General features: G+C 41.6%; 1 protein-coding gene across 1 annotated transcript in view; it reads right to left on the reverse strand.

Moving 5' to 3' along the window:
• Nucleotides 1-777: 777 nt before the first annotated feature.
• The window catches only part of dchs2 (dachsous cadherin-related 2), a 31,944-nt gene continuing 8,064 nt past the window's right edge, over nt 778-24,657 (reverse strand). The window contains exons 5-20 of the mRNA XM_058640891.1: nt 23,485-24,519; nt 23,199-23,386; nt 21,926-22,025; nt 21,685-21,854; nt 19,959-20,805; nt 19,074-19,313; nt 16,005-16,139; nt 10,413-10,622; nt 8,861-9,721; nt 8,662-8,775; nt 7,597-7,808; nt 7,360-7,511; nt 6,410-6,540; nt 6,035-6,321; nt 5,191-5,332; nt 778-3,920 (exon numbers count right to left, since the gene is read on the reverse strand). Of these exons, the coding sequence (XP_058496874.1) occupies nt 1,312-3,920; nt 5,191-5,332; nt 6,035-6,321; nt 6,410-6,540; nt 7,360-7,511; nt 7,597-7,808; nt 8,662-8,775; nt 8,861-9,721; nt 10,413-10,622; nt 16,005-16,139; nt 19,074-19,313; nt 19,959-20,805; nt 21,685-21,854; nt 21,926-22,025; nt 23,199-23,386; nt 23,485-24,519 (7,433 nt within the window). The 3' untranslated portion in view covers nt 778-1,311. The remainder of the gene's footprint in view (nt 3,921-5,190; nt 5,333-6,034; nt 6,322-6,409; nt 6,541-7,359; nt 7,512-7,596; nt 7,809-8,661; nt 8,776-8,860; nt 9,722-10,412; nt 10,623-16,004; nt 16,140-19,073; nt 19,314-19,958; nt 20,806-21,684; nt 21,855-21,925; nt 22,026-23,198; nt 23,387-23,484; nt 24,520-24,657) is intronic.

Raw genomic sequence — 24,657 nt, forward strand, 5'->3', positions numbered from 1 at the left:
TCTTCAGTCGTTAAGGGCAAAATTAAACCCAGCGCATCATTACTACTTTAATACAACATGGTTTGGATTCTAAACATACTAGTCAGGGGGCTCCTCCTGGCAAAGGATTTTATTTTTGTGTCTGACTGGTCACCAGTCATTCATCTTCTTTTGACTCATATGCTATGACTTTGAAGTTGTGTGAATGTCTTCAAACCACATCCTTTTTCTTTCATACTCCTACGACAAGAGCTACACAGTCATGTGTACTGTTAGACGTTGGCAGAGGAATTAATTCTACTGGGTGCTGTTCTACATTCACCAGCCAACTTATAAATTACACCTGTTCAGCTGCTAGTTATTTTAAACATCTAATCAGCTAATCATATGTCAGTAACTCAATGCATTTAGGCATTTAGACATGGTCTAGATAACCTGATTACGTTCAAACTGAGCATCAGAATGAGGAAGAAATGTGATTTAAGTGACTTTGAATGTGACATGGATATTGGTGCCAGACCGACTTGTCTGACTATATCTGACACTTCTAATCTACTGGGATTTTCATGCATAGCCATCTCTAGAGTTTCCAGAGAATGGCCCAAGAAAGACAAAATATCCAGTGAGCAGCAGAATGAGAACCTCATGTTAATCCAGCCATGTATTAAGCAATTAATAAACTCAAACATGCAATGAGCATAACTATTTCTTACAAAAACCAAGCCAAAGAATCATCCACATTGAAGAACTGTACCTCACATCTTTAAAGTGCCAAGCCTAAGAAAATACAGAGCAAGATTTATTGAAATTTGTAATTTTATTCAAATGAAAACTCACACAATTCCCTGCCTATGGTACATAAAGTGCTGTGTCCACAGTTTTCAGTCAACACACATAGGAGCAATACTGATGTAAAGAGACTATAATAAGATTATGAATATTAAATGAATAATCCCAGGACAATATAATCATGTTTCTTATGTCTGTAAAATAAAGGATTTGTGTGGAGCAATTAGTTTTCTGTGATCATTAGCCTCAACATTTCTAGTTGGAAAAATACAGAAGATACTGTGATACACTGAATGGATTAAAGGAGTTACACCTATCATGTGATTTTTAAAGGCATTTTAATGGCAGAATATATTATGAAAAACCTGAGAAAATGATGGAGATATGTGTAGGACTTTGTTGTTTTAGCTCTACCATGGCTGACATTTTTATGCATATCTTTAAAAATGTTGTCAATAAACCTGAATTATTACTATTATAATCTGTCCATTGTCCCTTGAAGTCCCATAAGATACTACCGTCTGATGTGACAGGTACCCCTGTCTATACTTGTATTTCTGCCTCCAATAGACTTACAGTGAGCGGTCCTGTGTCAAGTCTGATCCCCCCCACCCCAGTGTCAGAGACAACTGGAGAAGCAGTGGGGGTCCTCATGGTAAGTGAAGACAGTGATGGGGTAAAGGATGGTGTCATGGCTGAAGGTGTAAGACCTGTGTTCCTGGCTAACGGTGAATACGCATATTTGCGTTGAGAAGGCCTCCTGCCAAGACTTGGTACACGCCCCAGCTTTCGTGGCGGAACATTCCTGATGCCAGGCTGAGCCACTCCTGTTATTAGAGGTGGTGGGTACATGAGACAGCTCGATTCTGCTGCTAAGTCCTCACGGCCAAGCTGTAGCTCCTCATCGGGGAGCATCCCGATATCTGTGAACACGGAGGCCAGACTCTGAAAACGTGGTTCCCAGTCCAGTAGGTACTCCCAGTTGTAGCTGCCTTGCAGCTGTTCCACTGAACACAACAGCGATGAGAGTGAATCTGTAGGGCAGTGAGCTTCAGAGAGGGGAGCATACCCTTTGGTCCCCATGCTCTCCTCCATATCCTTCACCCTGAATATTGCAGGGAGTAGTCCCTCACCTCCTCCCTCTTCTTTGAAGTGGTGGAGGCTTTCGATGCTGGCCATTCCTGAGCCTAAATATTTATTAACTGATAAAATGTACTCCGGCTCCATTTCGATGGAGTTGCAGGAGATATTGTCTGTCGGTAAGGCAGAATCTGGGATCTCCATGATCTGGTTGTTGTTCACATATTCATCTACTTTATGGCAAGGGAATTTATTAATCCACTTGATCTCCTGGTCCTCAGCTGTTTCACCTTCTGCCGATCCACGTCCGCTGGAGTCCGACTGATTGTATGGGTTTGATATGTCCCTCTTAGTCACCACAATGCTGGGCCGTTTAATCACTTGAAGAGAATTCGAACTTTGCATAAAGCTAGTGGATCTACCCAACGAGCCTGTACCACAGTTCAAGTTTGTTGCAATGGCAGCCGCTTTTTTTATCGCAGCCTTTTTTAGCTTGCACCTAAGAACCAAGCCCACAAAAATGACAACAACAATGAGGAATGTAATCAATGAGACAGTTAGACTGAGCATGTGTGTATCAAGGGGAAGCCCGGTAAGTGCTTCTGCTGAACTGGAGATGTTGACAAAAACCAGGCAGGTGGTAGATTTAGAACCCAATCTGGGACTACCTGCAGAAACAACCAGCTCCACCATATCCTCACTGGCATGGCCTCTTTGGCGAAATACATGACCTGATACAAAGATGGCACCAATGGTTTTGTTTAGTGAGAAAAAAGGTGACGGGTTCACTAAGGAGTACTCCACCATCCCATCCACCCCTCCATCGTGGTCCATTGCCATCACGTAACCGACTGTCTCTCCCGGCCTGACATTTTCTGGCAGTAGGAAGTGGTACTGCTTCTGGGTGAAGACAGGACTGAACTCATCCACTCCCTTGATGGTCACCTGCACTCTGACTGTAGCTGCTTTGTCGCCTTTGTCCCTGGCCTCCACCATGAAGCAGTACTCACTCTCCCGTTCAAAATCAAAGGTCTGTTTGGTGTGAATATTGCCTGTGAAGGGGTCAATGCCAAAAGCATCCTTTCTCTCTGGGCTGCCACTGCCATAGTCCATGAAGCAGGAAGATATAATTGAGTAAGTGAGCTGGCCGTAATGGCCTGAGTCATTGTCAATAGCAAGGACCGAACATGTGTGGGTAAATGCTGGAAGATTCTCCATCACAGAACAGTTAAGTGCAGGGAACATGAAGTATGGAGAGTTGTCATTTTCATCCAACACTGTGATGAAGACAACTGCAAAAGCAACATTGTGTTCTTCAGGTAATTCACCGCCATCAGATGCTCTAATAGTGAGGGTGTATTTTGAGTCTTCCTCATAGTCAAGTGAGTGGTTGACAACCAGAAGACCAGACTGAGGGTCAAGCTTGAGGTGGCCTTTGGTGTTCCCAGATATAATGTCATACCGCACCAGGCCATTAGTTCCCAAGTCGAGATCTTGAGCACTAACCTGAACCAAACTGGTGCCTACTAGGCTGTTTTCACTCAAGCGTGCATGATATTCTGCGCTGGAAAAGACAGGTGCATTGTCATTGCAGTCCGTCACAGTCACCATAACAACAGCAGAGCTGTTCAGTGGAGGTGTTCCTCTATCAGATACAGTCACTGTTAATGTGTAGCTGTCTGTGGTCTCACGATCTAAAGGGTTACACAGAACCAGTTTTCCTACATTCTTCAACTGATTCTCAACTTGACTCATTTTTACCTCCAAACAAAATCGTTTTTCCTCATTTCCCTTGATGATGGCATAGTCCATATGGGTGTTTTCAGGGCTCCAGTCTTGGTCCTCTGCAGACAGAGTCAAAAGGGTGGTGTCTGTGGGAGTGTCCTCTGAGATGGTGAAGGTGTAAATGTCCTGGTGGAACAACGGTGGATGGTCGTTGGTGTCAAGAATCAGTATATCTATGGAGGTGACAGTGGAGTGTACAGGATTGCCTCCATCTCTTGCTTCAACCAGGAGATGGATTAGGTTGCTGTTTGTGATGGTCTTGAGGGGCTTGTTGGTGAAAATTGATCCTACAAGACAAAAAAAATGCCGTTGATGTAAGACAAGGGTACAAATATTCTCTTTTTCTTAGCCACTTTCAACTTCGTCGTTATAGCATCCAACCTCTCAACAACCTTTGAAACCCATGTAGATGAGCATCAATTAAATCTGTCAATCACCAAACAGCAGACAGTCACATTTACAGACTAGCCGATGAACACATTTGATCATTTAGCAGCTAAACAGCCAGGTTTTGGACAGTAAAAAAAACCCAAAGTCAACCTTACCATGATGGAAACACACATTTATATTTCAGTCAGCAATTACGTGACACTTGGGGAAAGACTTGTCTCATATTTTTAAAACTAAGTCATTTGAAATAATTTATCAGATGGTTTCACAAATAAACGTCCTGTTTCTGAATTAGACACCACAATATGACATCATATCCTTTCTGATATTAAAGGAATTTGACGTGCAGACTAAAAGAGAAAATAAGTGTTTGTCCATCCACTTTATTATTCCACTCCACTCCTGCCACCAAAATATTTCTCAAGAACTTTATTAATTCTGAGGCTTTGCTCTGGACTAGCATCTATTGTGTGTGTAACATATAGGCTCGGAAAAATTGTAACACAGCATGAACATTTTGAACACTAGTTAGAAAGCATTCATAAAAATGTCTCTTTGCATTAGTGCTTTTTACCACAAAACAGCAAAAGTACATTTCCCTGATATTACATTTTGGGGTTCAGACAGTGTAGAGGTCCAGGAATCACACATGGCAGAAAAAGAAAAGCCAAAACTGCAGAGTGCTGGTTTGGGTTCAGCTATGTAGGGATTATCTTCTTTCTTGGGTTCAGGAATTTTTAACTGCATTTAATATGACTCCTTTTAAACACTTCATCCAAAATTCAAAATATAAACAATGAAGACACTGCTGCTAGCAGAATGGAAACTCTCAGTAAGCTCCATGAGCTCCTAAGCTGCTCATAACTAGGCAATGACTTTCTTTGTGCCCCTTTGTTTGGTAGCCTGGCTAATGCCAGACTGCATCTCAATCTCATTTGAGATTGAGATGCAATCTGGAAAGGGTCAAGTCACCACTTGCAAAAGACGTAAGCAATGGTCTCATGAATTTTGCTCAGGGGAGCTCCGTGAAGCAAGTGGCTTAAAATGGAAGCGACAGCCAAATCACTTTTCCTGTTTTCTGGTTTAGCTAAACGTTTTGATTTAATTTGATAAAAACAATGAAAATATTTCACCAAAAATCCAAACAGGAATATTCTCATCGTTTACCATTTTCTGCCAGGATGTAAAAGCCTTGTAAAGGAGATGAAAACAGTCTGTAGCTGATCTTGCCATTGAGTCCAGAGTCTCTGTCCACAGCAGAAACTGACACAACCAGTGTGTCAGCTGAGACCAGCTCTGACAGCTCCACCTTAAACCAAAAGGGAATAATTAAACACATGCAGCAGCAGCAGCAACACGATATACAGTATTTCAGGTGTATCATAGAGTTTGAAAATAACCTCCAGCTTGGACAAGGCAAGGAGCTTTAAAGTATCTGTTATTATGTAAATGAAAAACATGTAAAGCTATAGTTTTTGCTGGATTATTGTCATAGAAAACCCCTTTATCAATGCGTTACGTCTAATTATAATTACAAATCTGGCTGCTTACGCAGTGAGACACTTGTGACCCATTATTAAAGGGGCACTTTGCCAATTTTCAATGAGTTTCTCATGAATATCGGGGAAACAGTAAATATCTTCAGTGCTTCAAGAAACAATAACCCCCGAGGTGGTAATGTGAGTAAAAAGAGGCTTTAGAATGGAAGGGGACTTGATGGCAGACTACTTTAATTTAAGAAATGAGATCCACCCATACTAGGGACCCAATGCATCAGCTCCCACCATCACTCACTCATCTTCTACCGCTTTATCCTCCACATAAGGGCCGTGGGGGGGCTCAACTTGCACTATTTTCTTTTACGTAGTTTTCTTGTGAGCTCCTCAACTTTACCGAGAAGGAGAGTAACTCTTAAATAACACACTCACTCTTTAATAAGCCATCAAGTTATCAATATATGGTCACAGGTTTTGCAGTCTGAGGCTACAAACAATTGGAGCTATATCTGTACCTGGTAGGAGACCTGGCTGAAGACAGGAGAATTGTCATTGACGTCAAGCACTTGAACTCTGACCTCCCCAGAAGTCTGGTGGAGGGAGTCAGATGCCCAAACTGTCAGTGTATACTCTGTCTGCTCCTCGTAGTCCAGTGCTCGTGTTAGTGTGACCACACCAGTATATCTGTCAATGGCAAAGGGGCTGTTGGTGCTACTGTTGTCTGAAAAACTGTAGGTGATCGCGGAGTTCAGGTCCACATCGTTCGCTATCACCTGGGTCACCATGTAACCTGCGGGCAGATCTAGATAGAAACAAATTATTATTTTTTTTATTATTATTATCTAGCATTAAAACCACTCAGAGTGCAGGACCATGAGCTTTGGTCTTACTTTCTGCTATAACCACAGTCTCCATGGGAGGTATGGTGGGGCTGTTGTCATTCACGTCCACCACTTGAACCCTGATGGTGGTGCTGCTGCTGAGCGGAGGGTTCCCCCTGTCTGTCGCCTGCAAAACCAGCCTACAGTGTAAAGAGAGAAAACACATGATTGGGCCTAATCAAATACATTAATTAAAGTGCGTCTTTCTGTGTAAATATCTCATGTTCCAACCATACGTGGCGTTACAGGTGGGCCCCCTTTTGTCCATGGACGCATCATTCAGTGCTAGTCACGCGCACTCACTCGTCATTCATAAAGTTAATGCATTCATTAACAAAGTCCTTTGATAAGAGATTGAATCCTGGCGCCGCTACTGGTTACAACATGAAAACCTGCGGCTTACAGTATATTCAAGTGCGGCCTATATATGTACAAAATGTATTTTCTTTTCAAATTTAGCTGGTGTGGCTTATAGTCAGGTGCGCTCAATAGGCCAAAATCTACGGTATTGTGTTACTTAGGTAAATCTAAATAAAGGATATCCAACACCAATGTCGGGAAATGACACATTTGACCTTACTAATGGAGGCAGCAGTGGGTCAATAACTCCTGTGACCTGTGATGTAAAATTGATGGTTTTTCTCTATGGAATTTGCTGCAGGTAGTCAGTGGTTTACAAAGTAACACAAATGGCGTATTTCCACCAGCTCTACTCGCCTCGGCACGGCACGGCACGACATGACACGATTAGGTTTCATCTCCACTACAAAAAAAGTACCTACTTAACGTGGGCGGAGTCATCACTGCAAGGTGAAACTATTATTTTATACGCGACACACAGTGGCCGGCAGTCTGACCAATCATCGCATATTACCTACTCAGCATGCTTTTGGAACCTCACATGAGCAGGTACTAAAAATAGTACCTGGTACTATCCTTTTAAGGTTAGTTTAGCATACTTGTATGATGGGGTGATCTCACGGTCCAGTAGAACATTAGTAGCGAGGATCCCTCGCACAGAGTCCAAGATGAATGCTTCATTGTTGTTACCGGACACAATTGAATACTCGATCTGCCCATTGATGCCGCTGTCTGCATCAGACGCAAACACCTGCACAAAATACGGGAAAGGTTCAGTTCTAATGGAACCGCCAATCAGTGCAATGTCAGAGAGGGTGTCAACACTGAGCGTATACCTGCATAATGTAGGTGTTATGCACTTGCCCCTCCCAGACAGCTGTCCTGTAACTGCTGTGTTCAAACAGCGGCGCGTTGTCATTGATGTCCAGCAGCGTGATGGAGACTCTGCAGTGAGCCGTCTGCAGCTCGCTGTCAGCCAGCACCACCAGCTGGATCTGGGGATTCACCTCATAGTCCAGGGAATTATCTTTCTGCACCCGAATCTCACCTGCATGAAAAAAAGAATAAACAGAATGAACTCATTGTTTGAATACATTTTTTGAAATTCATTTTTTACTTTGTTTCCCCCTTTTACCAGATGATGGAAACTTTGTGAAAAGGAAAACGCAACTGTAAAAAAATACACGATTTACCCCTGTGCAGGGGTGGGGGCAAGAAACTTTTTGAGCAGTAGAATTCACTTCTGAAACTATTTGTGGACGCTTCTTTGTGTTTTCAGTTGTATTCAAACACGTTTGCAGGCGTCTTGCTTTACGAGCACAATGACGCTGTTGGCTCCATCTGTCGACGTAAATCAAATCACTTCCTGTGTGCAGCACAGGGATAGTGTTGGGTGACACGAGAGGATCCAAACACTGCTACACTGAGTAACACACAGAGAGTTGTGTGGAGCTGAAAGGCTTAATCAGCAGTGTGTTTACAATGGTTTGAATCTACCAGACATTTGTTTATATTTAAAAGTTACACACTTCAGCGTTATACATCTGCATCCAAAAGATGATTTGGTCTGTGATATGATAAAATCAGGCAACAATTGTCATAATTAAGAAAACACCAGATAAGTAGTAAGGACAATTTGAAGAGAGATAAAGATTTGAAAGCACAAAGTGGTTGGATTCAAAGTCCTAATAATGTTGAGCTGTTCAGGTTATTTTCTGGATCCTTCTTCGGAAAATAAAACGAATGAGTGAAAGTAACTTTTGTGCCAGTGGCATCATTTATATTAATAAAGCATGGTGTTCCAGGCAGAACTGGTGCACTCAATTTGGTTGCGCAGCAAGAAAATCAAAGAAAAGCAATGTTCCACTTTGTTGTTTGGCATCATTTCCTACGTTTCTTACCTGTGTGACGGTTAATGGAGAAAATGTGATTCTCGTTGCCACTGAATATGGTGTAGGTTATCCTCTGCCTGCTGTTGGTTTGGTCACTGGCCTCCACTTTAGCAATCCAAGTGCCTAAAAAGAAGAAAAAATGATATAGTTGATTAGTCTTTTTATCTGTGTCAGGTGAAAACAGTAGGAATAGAAATGGAAAACGTACCTGCTCTACTGTTCTCCCTGACAGTAGTGTTGTATACGAGGTTTGTGAACTTGAGTCCTTCATGTTCTCCTTTCAGGTGGACAAAAACCAAGCAGGTAGAGGTCAGAGCTGGACGTCCTTGGTCTGAAACCACAACCTGCAGCTTCCTCCCCGAGAAACCTGCCCTCATTCGTCTCCTCAGTGAAATCTCTCCGGACTCGGCGTTGATGTCAAACAGATTTTCTTCATCAGTCAACGTATAATGTATTGTTCCGTTCTCACCGTGGTCACCATCTGTCGCCAACACAGTGGTAACTATCTGGTTTGGTAGAGTTGTCATGGACACCCACGCATTCATGGGATTTTGGTCACAGACTGGCACATTGTCATTCATGTCCTCCACCTGTATGGTCACATATGCCATGGAGCTCTGTGGTCCCTGGGTGCAACTGTCTGTAGCAACAGCTCTGAGGGTGAACTGAGCCCGGCTCTCTCTGTCCAGAGCTCTGGTGGTGCGGATCACTCCTGTGAAAACGTCTACAGAAAACGCCCCCTGGCTGCTGTCGTCCGTCAGTGAATAGGTTATGTCACCATTTGAACCATCGTCTGGATCGCAGGCCTTGACATGCAGGACCTCCGTTCCGGCAGGTAAGCCCTCGCTGATGGAGGCGTGGTAGCTCTTGCTGAGGAAAGAGGGGACGTTATCGTTCTGGTCCAGCAGCACCAGCTGGATCTGTGTGGAGGAGCTGAGTGGGACGGGGCCATAGTCACGGGCCTGTATGCTGAGTGTGTAGTTCTGCCTCTCCTCGCGGTCAAGGACCTGTGTGGTGCTGAGAGCGCCTGTGTGACTGTTGATGGTAAAGCGACCTCTGTAGTCTTCACCTGAATGAGATCAGATTAGAAAAACGTAAACATATTTGCCACCAAACAGTTCCGTGTTTCCCAAATCTCCACATGTTAGTGTAAAGTATTGACATTGTTATTGGCGTATCTGACCGCTGGTCAATCACCAGCTACTGCAATCAAATTCTGCCATTAGCTTTCTTGGTCCATGCTTGCATCACTGGTACACACCTTCTTCACCCTCTTGTCCCACCAGTGCGAGGCTTGATGTCCCAGACTCCTCCCCCTTTTATAAACACCAGAGCTGTCACTTTGCCTGATTGGGCACATAACTGCAACTCGGTGTCAGATTTCACTTCCAGACCACGCCCCCTGCACTGCTGCCCACTCTTCCTCCCTCCTCCTCTCCCTCACTCAGCTCTCTTGACATTTTTTCAAAATCAGGAATTGGGTGAAAATGGGGGGTTTAGTTACCCGTTAACTCATAAAGAGAACAAGTAGTAAAACCGAAACTTAAAGTCTGTTTGTAAATAATTTTAGTTTAATTTCTCTTCCACATAAGTTTGGTTTGCATCGATTCCTCACTTAGTTTCTTTGGCATTTGACAATGTTTTAATTTTACTGCGAGTAACACATTGAACACTACGTCACTTACTTACTTATTTACTGGTAGAACAACTTAAATTGCTTGGAAAAGAAATAAAAACTAAAAAAAGTTTTTGTTTCTTACCCAATATTGAATAGTGTATAGTTCCATTTTCCCCGTGGTCGGGATCTGAGGCCTGAGCAGTGTGGATGACTCCGGGGGGCAGGTTTTCTGGCAGGCTGATCTGGAAGGATGAATGCATGAACTCTGGAGTGTTGTCATTGTCATCCAGCACCGAGCACTGCACCGTAGCGGTGCCGGTGAGAGGCCTTACACCACTGTCACAAGCCTGGACTGAGGGCAAGAATCAAAATGAATACATGCAAACAATCACTGTTTTATTTTTTATCACAGAAACACTGAAATGTTTTTTAAATAATAGACTTAAATGTTATTGATACAAGAAATATAATAAAGCAATAAACTTAAATTGGATTGATATGTGAGAGAATAACATTTCATTCTTTTTTCCTCGATTGCTTCACTGTGTTTTTTCTCTTATGGATCCTGTTGCTGTTTGGAAATGTCAGGTTTTCCAATACTAACAGCAATTACTGTGGTATTTTCCTGTTATTAGATAGAGACACTAACAGAAATACAAACAAAAAGGTAAAAAAAGACAGAGTGCTGTACTATATATTCTTATTTTTCTATAATAGAAAAAGCAGACGTAAATAAGTGAAGTGAAGTGACAGTACATGTATATTTTATATAAAGCTTTTCTAATGTTAACAAGTGATTTATACCACTATTTTTCCAATCATTCATTTCCATCCAGACTTATACAGCATATTTGCAGTCATATGTCATTCACAGTGATTTGCACAGTGCCAGCACCAAGGAAATTTGGGCTGTCATTTCTTGCCCAAGGACACTTTGGCAGACAGAGTAGAATAGCTGGGGATCGAACAACTAAGCTTCCAGTTAGAGGAAGGACCGCTCTTCAGCTTGACTCACTCTGAATACACTTAAAGCCATATGAAACTTTGAGTGATTTGAGATCTAAGATTCAAACAATAATGTACGTAAAGAAAATATATTAAATATTATGGACATTTAGACTATATCCAGACTTATTTAGACTCAGTTTTACTCAGTACATTCTAAAACATAGGCAGCAGAGGTGTGCAGTGGATAACACTGGTTGCCTCACAGCTATTCAGTCCCTGTCCTGTTCTGACCTGGGCCGGCCTGTGAGTTTGATCCCTGTGTGTTTGTGGGTTTTCTCTGTCATCCTCCCACAGACCAAAGACATGTGAGCTTGACTGGTTTGTCTCTGGATGTTGGCTCTGTGATAGACTGGCAACCAGTCCAGGGTGTAACCTGCCCCTAACCTGTCTGAGTGATTCTATTTCTGCTGACTGAAGACTGAAGCAAGATCAGACTTTGCATAGCTGTTAATACTTAGAGCTGCAATGGGATATTTTGGTGTTGTTGACGTTATTACTCTCTTTGAACTTCATGAACAAATACAGTGTAACATTAATAGTATGCTGTGTCTTTTATGTATATATACTTTATTTAACCAGGTAAGAAAAGTCTCATCAGTACAATTCAATTGCATCGTAAAAACAGACAACACTAACACTGAGTTCAGACATGTTCAAGTCCTTTTGAAAGTTGTTCGTTATTCAAAAGCTATTTTTTTTCCTAGGCTCTGTTCTCGCTCTCAACATCAGAAAAGCACTTTGAGAACGAAGAGCATAGTGCGTTTAATTACAAAACAAGAGTTCACAGAGATTCGAGGGGAGCCGTCTAAGAATAAATTTATATACGAAAGTTAACCAGTGGGACAACTTTCTGATGTACAAAGGCAGGCATTCAGCTTTATATACAGCATTAGCAAACAGAATACAGCGATGAATGTGATTTCTTAAACCGGTGATAGTACGGAGGGCACAGTGATATACAGTATCCAGCTTTTTACAGTGTTGTGTTCATGAAAAGTAAATCACCATAGTCCAGTAGTGGCAAAACAGTTGCAATATTTTGGCACCTGATGGGAAAAGCAGTATTTATTTCTAAAAAAGAAGCCTAGTATCAATATGTAGTTTTTATGAGAGGCTCTGATCAATAAAAATCCATTCTGAAAATGGGCTATGTCAAGCAATACTATCAGAGCTGACTCTAACCTGTCTGAGTGATTCTATTTCTGCTGACCAAAGACTGAAGCCAGATCATAGCTGTAAAGACTGCATTACTCTGTTTGGACAAATACAGTGTAACATTAATAGTATGCTGTGTCCTCTATATAAGAAAAGTCTCATTGAGATTAAAATCTTTTTTTTAAAGAGAGACCTGGCCAAGATGACAATATCAGTACACTTAAAAGTTGCATCATAAGAACAGACACTAAAAACAACCACCACAACACAAGCAAACAGGTCACTAATTAAAACTCTGGTCTGTTAGTCGCAGGGACAATCTGGCTTTCTCCAAATATTACGCCCTTGGTTATAACAGCACACAAATTAAGAAAAAATATCGGGTTTAATTCTGTCTCATAATTACAGTTAATGGGTCGGGTCGGACTCGGACAGATTGCGCAGTGGCTAGGGTTGGGCTGATTTAAACTATCTATCTATACACTGGTATACAGCAGCAGCACAGGGGTGGACAGAGGCAAGAAGCATTTGTCCCGTCAAACTGCTGAATGACTTTTCGCAGACCTCTCTTAGTGTTTTCAGTCATGCTCAGCCGTCTCGCTTTACTAGCGCAATGTTGCTGTTGTCTCTGTCTGTCTTGACATAAAACAAACCACATCCTGGTCGCAGTGTGGGAATGTTTCCAGGGGAAACACAGAGAGAGAGAGTGGAGCTGATAAGCTTAATCAGTGTTTGTGGGAACAAAAGTTACGCACCAAAAAAAAAACCAAATACATGAAAAATACAGCGACAGCTTTTAATACTTACTGAAAAATACTTGGTATTTTATTTATTTCCAAATTCAGCTGCAGCCAGAGAAAATTGTCCCCACATACTTCTGCGTTTCACAACAAGCCCTGTGTGATTCTGGCACGACTGTAGGACACGCAGGCTTTCCTGTTATTGTATTCTGTTATTAAACTTAATTGTTCATCATACTTCTGACTGCACAAACATTATCATACAACATCTGAGAGCAGTTCATCACTAAACACCGTGGAATAGCTTGAATGCAATTACTGCATATGCCCCTGAGAGAGCGAAGGTAAACACAGCAGAAGGTTCAGGCTGCAGTGGTGCACTCGGGAAAGGTTAGATACAGTGTGCCGAAGTCCACTGTTCGCATGACATAAATCAGTCTGCTCAATAACGTTGCGTTCGCACAGGAGGCAGACATTAAATCCATTATACCTTTGGCTGTGAAGCCACAGATGGAGAAAAAGAAACAGCGAGGGGTACGGACTAAGAAAAAACATGTGTGTTTGACAGAGACAGCACAAGACAAGTTTGTTTGATTTCAGCTTCTCTTTATAGTTTCTTTAGATATTAGATATTTTACTGCCCTTCAGTCGACAGAGTTGAGCCAAGTATGGACTCGAGTGTGTGGCCAAGCGAGAGCATAGTGCAAAGAAGAGAACTGCAGACTTTTAACTAGCTGTAACTGCAGATTATTTTTATTATTATGGATTAATCAGGCAATTATTCTGTTTTTGTACATAATGTCAGAAAATCAGTGATTCCAGAACCTCAAAATGACATCCGTGAATATGAAGATATTCAGTTTACCATCAAGAAACGCTCATGACTGATTAATCAGCTATCAACATAGTTGGTGACTCATGAAGTAATTGATTACAAAAAGGTTAATTGTTGCAACCCTACTTTCAAATGGTCAGTAATCCCTGTGTTTACAGCATATACAAGTGTCACATCAACATCAACATAAGTGTCGCTCAGACAGCAGTTCAACCAGACTCTGATTAATTGAAGGAGATTATGTTGTTGCTACATTTGTCAGTCGTGTCACAAAACAAAGGATGTATTTTTATTCTGGGGGATGTTGGTGAGGTGGGACAGGTCACTAGTCCATCACAGGACCAACATGCAGAGACAAACGGCCGTTCACGCTCAATTTAAAGTGTTCAATTAAGCTCTGCAATAATGCAAACTCCTCTGTATTTAAATGTCAACGTTGACCTCAATGCAACTCTTAAATTAAGATTTGTTGTAGTTTGACTCTGTTCTTGTTCCTCCTGCTTTGTCCAGGTCGTTCTTGCCTCATTGATTTTTTAAAGTTATTGTGTGGGACGTTTAATTATAAACAAATGTCCGTTACATTAGTTCACACAATGCTGATGAAGCTGAAGCACGATTGCAAATTACATTCAGAGGGACAGATGTTATTAGACAGGAAAGTGATGGGATAGACGCTACAGGAAACACTTTCATCCCAATTATTACCGTATGTTTCATATGTTTCTGTTTGTTTGATATTCATTGGCAATTCAGCCATGATGTCAGTCACCCCCCTCTGAGCATTACAGCTACTCACTGTGATGTTTTGTTATGTTTGTGTCTCCCATGGGCGTAAGAGGATTTAACTGTCTTTCACTGTGTGCGTGTGTGTGTGTGTGTGTGTGTGTGTGAGTGTGTGTGTGTAGAACATCATGTGGAGAAGTGCAGAAGACTCTTGAATGAGTGACAAAACATCAACAAATGCTTATATCATTATATCATACATGTGTTGCATGTATCGTTTCACTGACCCATGTATCTTGACTATGAATTATGGTGTGGGGCTTATTTATTCACATTGTTGATATTGTGGAGTAAATTATTGATTATTGTTCACAAATGGATCCAAAATGTACATAATCATATTTTTGTTCCTATTGTATTTTCTTTGTCTTGCTCAATTGTCTGTCTGTGTAGAATAAGTCCGTGGAGTAAACCTGGTTTTCATGGCCAACTCTTGTGGTCTAAGAAATGTCATGCATGTGCTTTTGTGACACACCTGACACCTGTGCAGCTGTAATTACTTGAATATCGCGGACCCTGGTATACTCGCAGGGTCCTGTAGTATCTGACTCCACCATCGGGTGGCGCTACAAGTCTGGACGCTGGGAATAGGACGCATTCCTACCAAAGAAGTCTGGTTTGAGCAGCTCACAGCTGCTGTTTTTTCTGCTTGGTGAGTGGGGCGGAAATTCAGTTTGTGCATGCGCTGTCCATGTGCACCCAACGCGCTCTTTGCACGCAGTTGTGCGTCGATGACGCAAATCGTGCTGGCTCCGCGCGCACCTTGTGTGGAAGTATACCAGGGTCTTAAGGATGGGAATCAGTATCAGAATTGGTCTGATACAGGTCAAAATTTACTGGATATCGGACAGATGAAATTTAAAATCTGATACAATATTGTTCTCTATGCACAGAACAATACTTGTTACACAGTTGGAGAATTATGTCTTTGAAATGACTCGGCATAAATGTGTTGTTAACAGCTTCATAGTTCATAAATGGTCTAAAATGACTGTATTGGACTGATATCGGTACTCGATACTCGAGTATCATCCCATCCCTAGTTGATACACGGAGGTGTATTTTAATGCTTTAGTCCCAGAAAATAAAGGCTTTTTTTTTTTTTTACATTTTTGACTCCACCGAGTTAGTGCCTGGACGTAGAATCATTTGGTCAATTTTTGACTATTTGCTGTTTATGAATATAATATATAATGTGGTGGTTTTGTCTTACCCCTGAGGGTGTAGCCCTGCTGCAGCTCTCGGTCTAGGTAGGAGGTGGTGGTGATGAGACCAGTGTAAGGGTTGATGCTGAAGAGATTGTAGCCTGGGCCCGGCAGCAGACTATACCACAACACGGCGTTCTCCTCTGAGAAACAGGACAAAGACAGTAAATATTAAAACACCACAGACAAAAAAATAAAAAATAAATTAAAGAGCACCACAAACTGAAAAACTACGAGGGTCCCTTTAATTTACCCCAAATAAGCTTTGATTCCACAAAAGCTTTTCTTGTTTGATGATCACATAGTGAACACAGTACTGTCATAAATTCAAAAACACAAAACATGATAAAATTAATTTTTTTCTTACAAAACAACAAAATATGCCATATATTCTGAGGTGGTTGTATTCGAGGCACCAGTCCAGTAACACAAGTAATCTATCTATAAATGTAAAAAGATGTTTGGCTAATTTTTAATCCAAACAAGGTTCACTTGACAGGATTCAAATTTACACAGGGCACCATAGGTCCAGTGCTGACTTTGCTCTTGTTTGGATAAGAAAAGCAAGTGATATTGGCTGCGTTTGCCTCCTCTCACACAGCGCCCCACAATGTAAGAAATACATACAATAAATAATGTTTATTCACCCCGTGAAAGCTCTTCTACACCCAAAACCTTTTTCAATCCACAGGTTTGGTTTAACACCTAATCAGGGGAGTTCATGTTTCTCACCTCCCCCTCCTTCACAAGAGCCTTATCTGATTGTCAAATTGAAAACAGGACCACAAGGGAGAAATCTCACACCGTAACGTGCCACCTTTAAAAAATGACAGAGCTGACCTTTGTCTGAGCCCCGCACTACGCTCACAAGGCAGGCCTCTGCTTCTCTAAGTGTTCTTCTACTTGCAGCCGCACATCAATTCATTTTAGCCCTGACGTTACACATAAACTGTGATGCAGAACAATCAGCGAGTTTTTAAATCATCCCAGCATCACAGTACATTTCAGAGAAAGTGTCAGGAGTGTGTAGAGAAAGAAAAGTAGAACCGTGCCACAGTTTCCCTGTAGTACTACGAACAGATGCTGTGTTCATGGATACAACAAGGTAACTTGGATGTCTCAAAAACAAAAAAAAATAAGAGGAGAAATAATTTCTGCACTACAAATAGATCACATAAAAACTGTTTATAAGAGTGTTCAATGCATGTACAGTGCTTAACACCTACATTGCCCTAATTTCACAGCTTTGGTACTTATCATAATCATCTTTTATGTTTCTGTAATGGTTAATACAGCAGTATGTAGAGGCTCTTTCACCGAAATTATATTTTTAATGCTAAAATATAATTGCTATTGTTATCCATGAATTTTCAAATTGACTGTTTTACAAAAATAACAGAAGAAAATACTAAAGCACATTATTATTTCTTGATTAAGACGTCCTATTATAGTTATTTACTTGCATTCCTGAACAGAAACAAAATGTTTTGGTGGTTGAATGTTATGATAGATTCATTTCTAACTTCTCAGAGAAGAAGCCCAGCTCAAATTTGAGTATAAAAAGGTGAATTCCGTTTGTTATTTTCCAAATAAATAACAACAACATTTTGAGTTTTAAACAACTTTTTGAAAGATTTCTAAAACATTTATGTTTCCTCTTTTTTTAATGACAGGTTGTCTAATACATTTGTTAAGCATTTGTTTTATGTTTCCTCTTTTTTTCTGAAGGTGACAGGGTGAAAAAAAATAATGGGATGAAACCAACCCGCCTTATAATCAGTGCCAACTTAGTATATTGACTTCCAGGTCATAAGAAGAAAAAGGTGAATACAATTATACTGTGTTGTGCATCACTATATAATCCGCCTGTTATTTACTATTTCATAACATATTAATGTTCTACTATAGTGATAGTGTGTGTGGTAATTAGCACATAATACAAATGCATTAAAATCCTGTGTATGAAACAAACTCTTAAACTCTTAAAAACAAAAATCTCTCTGAATACATGAACACACGGTAAATTCCACAACCCGTGGTGTGATGCAGAGGTTAGCCGTCACTATCGCTGATACTGCACTGATCTCCTCTGACTGCCATGAGCACATATGGAAAGTGGAGACAAAAACCAGCACAGGCACAAAACACTTGTCATCTTTGGGGAGTGCCGATGGAAAAACAACAGCACGCATTATATTTAAATAAAACAGCAGTGGGTGAGCGGGCTGAGCTGCCAGACCGGGGCGATTTGGGGAGACGGATGAAAACATGGTACCTATTGGCACAGATGGCTTGGATTATGGAAATCATCACGAGACGGGACCTTTCGATTCTCCCACAGGAGCCGTGTGCTTGCTGTTCTTGGACAGTTCTCACCCTCAAAAATGTTTGCTCACATCGAAACTCCCCCCCGCCCCCCCCTCGCAGATCCTCCCGCCACATGCTTGAGTTTAAATGGACTCGCACTGTCAACACGACGAGGGGAAATGGGTTTCAGGAGGCTCCGGCGCACCGCACACACAGCGTGTTAAAATAAACTGAGCTGATGTGCAGATTTGTGAATGTGATTGGGGGTCATGTGAGTGAGATTTGCTGGGATGTGCGGTCAAAGCGGCTCGCGGGAAAAACAAAAAATGCCATCAGATGAGGGGAAAACGGGCAGAGATTGTTTTGAATCAAAGTGCTAATGGTGTGAAACAAAACACATCATAACCTTGAGTCAGTGAAGCACTGAATCTGAACAAGAAAGTGTTTTATCATGTGGTTCTGTGCTGTAAAAATAATAAAGACCATTCTTGTACTGCTGCTCAAACTTTTCCTTTTCTATTATTCAATTTATCACACTTTGAAATCTGCTTTAAATGTTTAAAAATGAGTCAATGAGAGGTTGAGGTTTGAGATTGTTAGGTTTTGCAGACACATGCTAGTGCTGCCATCTAGCCACCGTGGACACACACTGCCATCTCCACTTCCACAGGACAATTTTATTCAGTGGATTTTTTAGGAGTCGCAGTCACTCGGCAGGTGATGAACAACAAATATTCAAACTCAAACACTGAGAAGAAAAGATGACAAACCTGAATCCTCATCCGTGGCAGAGACTCTGACCACCGGTTCACCCGGGTCTCTGTTCTCCTCCACGACAGCCGCGTAGACGCTCTGACTGAAGACAGGCGGCCGGTCGTTCACGTCCTCCACCTCCACTGTCAGAGTCTGGGTGGAGGAAAGCGAGGGAACGCCGTGGTCCACGGCACGGATGGTCAGGCGGTGGAGACGCTGTCTCTCGTAGTCCAGAGGGGCCGAGAGAAACAAAAGACCTGAAGGAGGTAAAAGAAGATGGACACCAGGAATGATGAGCATGAGGAGGAACAATATTTTACAGCTGATCCTAAAAGTTACTTTTAGATGAACTGAAGTTTATTGTATAGAAGAGTTACTTTATGAAATGCTGCAAATATGGATTTAAAAATGTGTGCCTATTTATGAGGGATAAAGGTTCATTTAACATTTAACGTTAATGCATATATGTAAGTGTGTATACTGTATATGCATACATTTGTCCTTTTCTTTGTCAAAAGGGCATCTTTTTTAAGGATAATATAGGACAGGCATGTATAAGCACTTTGCTTCCGTGTGTGTCTTTTCAGTCAGTGCTGTGTGTAAATGTTTATTTTTGTGCAACCAAATAAAGTATGACTACTACTGCTACGACTAGAAATAATTACTTTCTAATGACAAAGTCGTTTTCTGTGTACCCAGAAATGATTTATTCAAAAGTAAAGCTGGTAGTGAATATGTAGTGAAAAGGCAAATGAACAGAAGAAATCTTTCTTTTAAGGTGACCTGAAGATAAAAAATAAAAAAAACAGTAGTAAACTGATATTTGTTTATGTATCATCAAGGCCTGACTGTCAATTTAATGCATTTTTACTAAAAAGTTGTCCAATGATAAATACACTCACCTGTTCTCTCCTCTAATGTGAAGAATCCATTCTTGTTTCCAGCTATGATGAAGTAGGAGATGAGTCCGTTTTCCCCTTTATCTCTGTCTATGGCCACAAAGTGATGCAGCAGACTCCCGACCTCGGTGTCCTCCATCACCTGGACTGTGTTCGCTGATATGAACACGGGTCGGTTGTCGTTCACGTCCAGCAGAAAGACCTGAGCCGTCACTGACGCCTGCTTACGCTCCTCTGTCCTCTTCGCCTGGTCGGTGGCCGTGACGGTGAAGGCAAAGCTGGCCGTGGTCTCGCGGTCTAAAGGTGCTGCGACAGTCAGACTCCCTGTGTGTGGGTTGATCTGAAAGGGGAAGTATGATTTTGAGCGGCTAACCTCAGGGTCAAAGGTCAGAGTGTAGCAGAGGGCGCTGTTAGAAAACGTCCCATCAGCATCTCTGGCATTAAAAGCAAAAGCCAGCGATCCGACGGCGGTGTCTTCTGTCAGACCGAACGTCACCAGCTTATCAGGGAACCAGGGCGTGTGGTCGTTCACGTCCTCCACGATCACACTGACCAGTACTGACATGTTCACTCCAGGAGCCAGGCCCGTGTCTTCAGCTTCAACCATGAGAATGTACTGTGTGGTGGACTCGTAGTCCAGCGGCCGGTTGACGTAAATGTCACCGGAAAAGCTGTCGATGCCAAAGTGAACGCTTCCGTCGCCCTCAGAAATGGAATAGTGGAACTTTCCTTTATCTGAAACACTGACGGAGCCGATGACAGTCGCCGGGTCTGCGTCCTCTCGCACTGTGAAGTGTTTCACAATGTGACGGTCAGTGTAGAGGCCATGCAGAGCCTCTAAGCTGTGGACCTGCAGAATGTTCAAATGTTGATTATTTATCCGCGTAGAAACACACAGAATATCAAACTGTTCAAGCTAAATGGTAACAAATGGACATTTAAAAGAACAGAACTTTAAAGGGATTAAATCAAGTTCATCATATGTCTATCTCCATCATGTCTCCATGTGATGCTACATGTTCTATTTGTCCTTTTATTCTTCCGTTATAAGAGTGAGACAATGTTTGAGACATGTGCATTTATTTGTATTATTTGCTTGTTAAAATACACAAATTATACATATTTTTGGTATATTGTATATTGTTTATATCATTCATATTTAGGAGTTTGGAATACGGAGCATTTGGACTCATTTTCATTCACCCAATGACATGAGTCAAACACAACCTCCTCAAAAATGAGTCAGCATAAAAAAAAAAAAAAGGTTTTTGTTTTTTGTAGTTTGTTTTGTAAGGTAGCCAAAAATCATAGGGCCTTAGAAAGAAGGTTTAAATAGTATATAATATCTGAAAATATGGACATTGATCACTGATAGTGAATAAAATTGTGGAAACTAAACAAAACAAAGTAATGAGAATTGTGTACTTATACTAAAAGTTATTATGTATGTGTGTGTGTGTGTGTGTGTGTGTGTGCGCTCCCTGTAACCATTACAAATAGAATTATGACAAATGTTGTGTAAGTTGTGTGTAATTAAATCATTTCAATAATTTCACGTGTTGAATATCAGCCTAGGTTTTGCAGCCGCAAATAAAAGTGTGAATCTATTAATCACGATATCCTTCAACAATTCAAGACTCACATTGAAAACTGAAACAGGAATTTAAGTGAAAATGAAAATGAAAATGAAAATGACACATCACAGTACGGAGAAGAGTACACACCGTACCTGTACATGAATGACTGCCGTGTCCTCCTGAGGAACGTCTCCACCGTCCTTGGCGGTTATTTGAAAAGTGTAGTGTGGTTCAGCATTCTGGGTAAAAAGCTCTGTTGTTCTGATCTCACCGTTTTTACTGTCTATCTCAAAGTGTCCAAGACCATCGTGCTCAAAATCAGCTGAGAAGAGGAGAGATTCAGTGGTTAATCGCACTGAATATGAAAGTATATTATTCAATATTATGACTCACTTGTGATCAACGAGAAGGTAACTGTCCCATTTTCTCCTGCATCCAAATCTTTGGCGAACATGTTTGCCACTAGGTATCCTGATGGAAGACCAGCCCAAATCTGAAATAAAGAGACTCATAATAAAGACACTAGATCACGGTCACAGTCTATCTGTGGAGTCTGGTGTCTTTCATGCTTCCATGTAGTCAACAAACCTGTAATACAGCAAATTAGGTTATGTAGAAGGGGAAAGTAAAATCATTACTGTATAATATTGTAAAATCTATTGACATTTTTTTTTTTAAATAACTTTGTTTAGGAAGTTTTGTTTTGTGTCTTTTTTGGCAACAGAATTACACTCAAATTACATTCAACCTAGATTGTGAACTAGACATTAATGACGTATTTACTTATTTATATACAGTACATCACATTTTGTGTCCTTCGCATGGTAACAATATAGAATCTAATTATTGTCAACACTAACATACATTTCTTCACCCTTATTCAAGACAAAACAGTAGAAATGTGCCCTTCAAGGGACTGAATATGATGAAATTGCAGCTTTTTGTGGTATTTAAAAACATGTTTATAATAGGTGGCTATATTCTTTTCTTTTTTCCTGCAAGCATTTTATATGGAGACCTACTTTTTGAAAAATTCAGACCCAAGACACAATTCCTGTCATAAATGATGATACATTTCTGACTATTTTGTGGTACCCGTGGTAAATTGCTGTGGGAATAATACACAACTCCTTATATGGACATCGGGGGGGGTGCTTATAGGTCACATATTTAGAATGAGTTATGTGTTGTTGAGTCAAAGTTAAGATTAATTTTATATAACATTTTTAGTGGTGATATAAAGTAGCAATAATTGTGCAGAAGTCACAAAATTAGAAAGTTTTTCTTTTGTTTTTGTTCATGAAAACGAGCCAAGTGAACTTTGAACTGTGACGTATTTCCACATTTCACAAATTGAGTCTGATTTTAAACATTTTGAGTACTTTTTGCTCAGGTGTGTTTATGTAGTTGGTGAAAATTCAATTTTTTTTATCAGATTGCCTAGATTGAAGCTGAAATAAAGAATATACCACACTCTATATTGCACATTCTTATAGTCTCTTATAGTCTACCTAATATTATTATTATTATTGAATGGGTACACAAACAATTTCCATGACATATATGAATGAATTAAATCAAAGTTCAATTTTATGCATTATGAATAACTGTTATATGATGCTGCTCTTCAGCAGTGTTGGGAGTATATGGAGGAAATCACTCGCACCTGCACGTTCATCTCCTTGCTGGCAGGCAGGTGCATAAACTGTGGAGCGTTGTCATTGACGTCATTGACCAGGATGTGAACGGTGGCCGTGGCGTTGAGACGAGGGCGACCTTGATCTGTAACCATCACCTTCAGGCTGTGCTGGCTGTGCTGCTCCCTGTCCAACGCCACCCAGTTCATAATTTCACCTGAGAAACAAAAAAAACAAAAAAAAAGAGTGAGGTGAGGATGCACAAGAAAGCACAACATGACCTCAGGGTGGAGCCACTAATGTGAAATGTTCTACCTGTTTTAGTATTGATGCGGAAGAACTTCCCATCCGACAGCAGGATGTAGGACAGCTGGGCATTTTTCCCTGAATCCTTATCCACGGCTTTGACCGTTCCCACCAGGCCTTGAGGTGACGACCCCTCTGATACAGTGAAGTAGTAGACGTCAGTGCTGAACACCGGAGCGTTGTCATTGATGTCCAGCACCAGCACAGTCACCGTGGCTGTCACTGTTGTGTTAACCAGGGAGGCGTCACCGTCACGGGCTGTGGCTGACACTCGAAAGCGATACGTGGATTCAGTCTCGTAGTCCAGGTTGCGGGAAAGATACAGCCATCCTGTCTTTGGATGAACTCGAAACGGAGCAGGAGGGAAGCCAGCTTCTGCCTCCAGGGAGTAGGTGAGACCCGAGTTGGACATGTGAGCTCCACGGGTGCGGTGCGCTCTCACTTGGATGACCCTCGAATCTTTGCGGTATCCCTCGCCTATCTCCACCTGGTAGACTAAGGTCTCAAACGCCAGGCTGTCCTCAGCCGCGGTGCGGTCCACGTTGACAGTGAGGGTCAGCGTGGCGCTCAGGGGCAGCTCTCCTTCATCTTTAGCCACAATTTCCAGGACATACCTCTGCTGATGATCCACCTGTAAACTCTGGTTTAAAGTCACTGTCCCGAGGTTGGAGTCCACAACAAACAAACCAAGTTTGCCCCTTTTCAGGTAATAGTGCACCCGCCCATTGGCGCCGCTGTCATAGTCGTGGGCATGAGCGATGAACAGCACAGTTCCTGGGAGAGTGTTCTGGGACACGGTGATGGTGTCGCCGCGTTTGGGGAAGACGGGGGCGTTGTCGTTGACGTCGGCGATGGTGATGTTGACTTGTGTGGCGCTGTACACCGGAGACGTGTCCGTGTAGGACTGAAGAACCAGCAGAGCGCACGACTGCGACTCGTGGTCCAGAGGTTTGACGCTGCTGATCAGGCCGGATTTGGGATGAACGGAGAACAAACCCAGAGGATCACCAGAGGAGATTCTGTAGGACACAGACTCCTTCGAGTCTGTGAAGACAAAAAGTCTTAATTACAAGATTTTAACCTTACGTTTAGAGGCCAAAACAACAATAAAAATGTTGTTTTTTTTAATTACAAATCAAAATCTATATAATCATTCTCTAAGTGAGAGCTGGTACAAATTGT

This window comes from Solea solea, chromosome 10 (assembly GCF_958295425.1).
Source record: "Solea solea chromosome 10, fSolSol10.1, whole genome shotgun sequence".
Classification (NCBI taxonomy): domain Eukaryota; kingdom Metazoa; phylum Chordata; class Actinopteri; order Pleuronectiformes; family Soleidae; genus Solea; species Solea solea.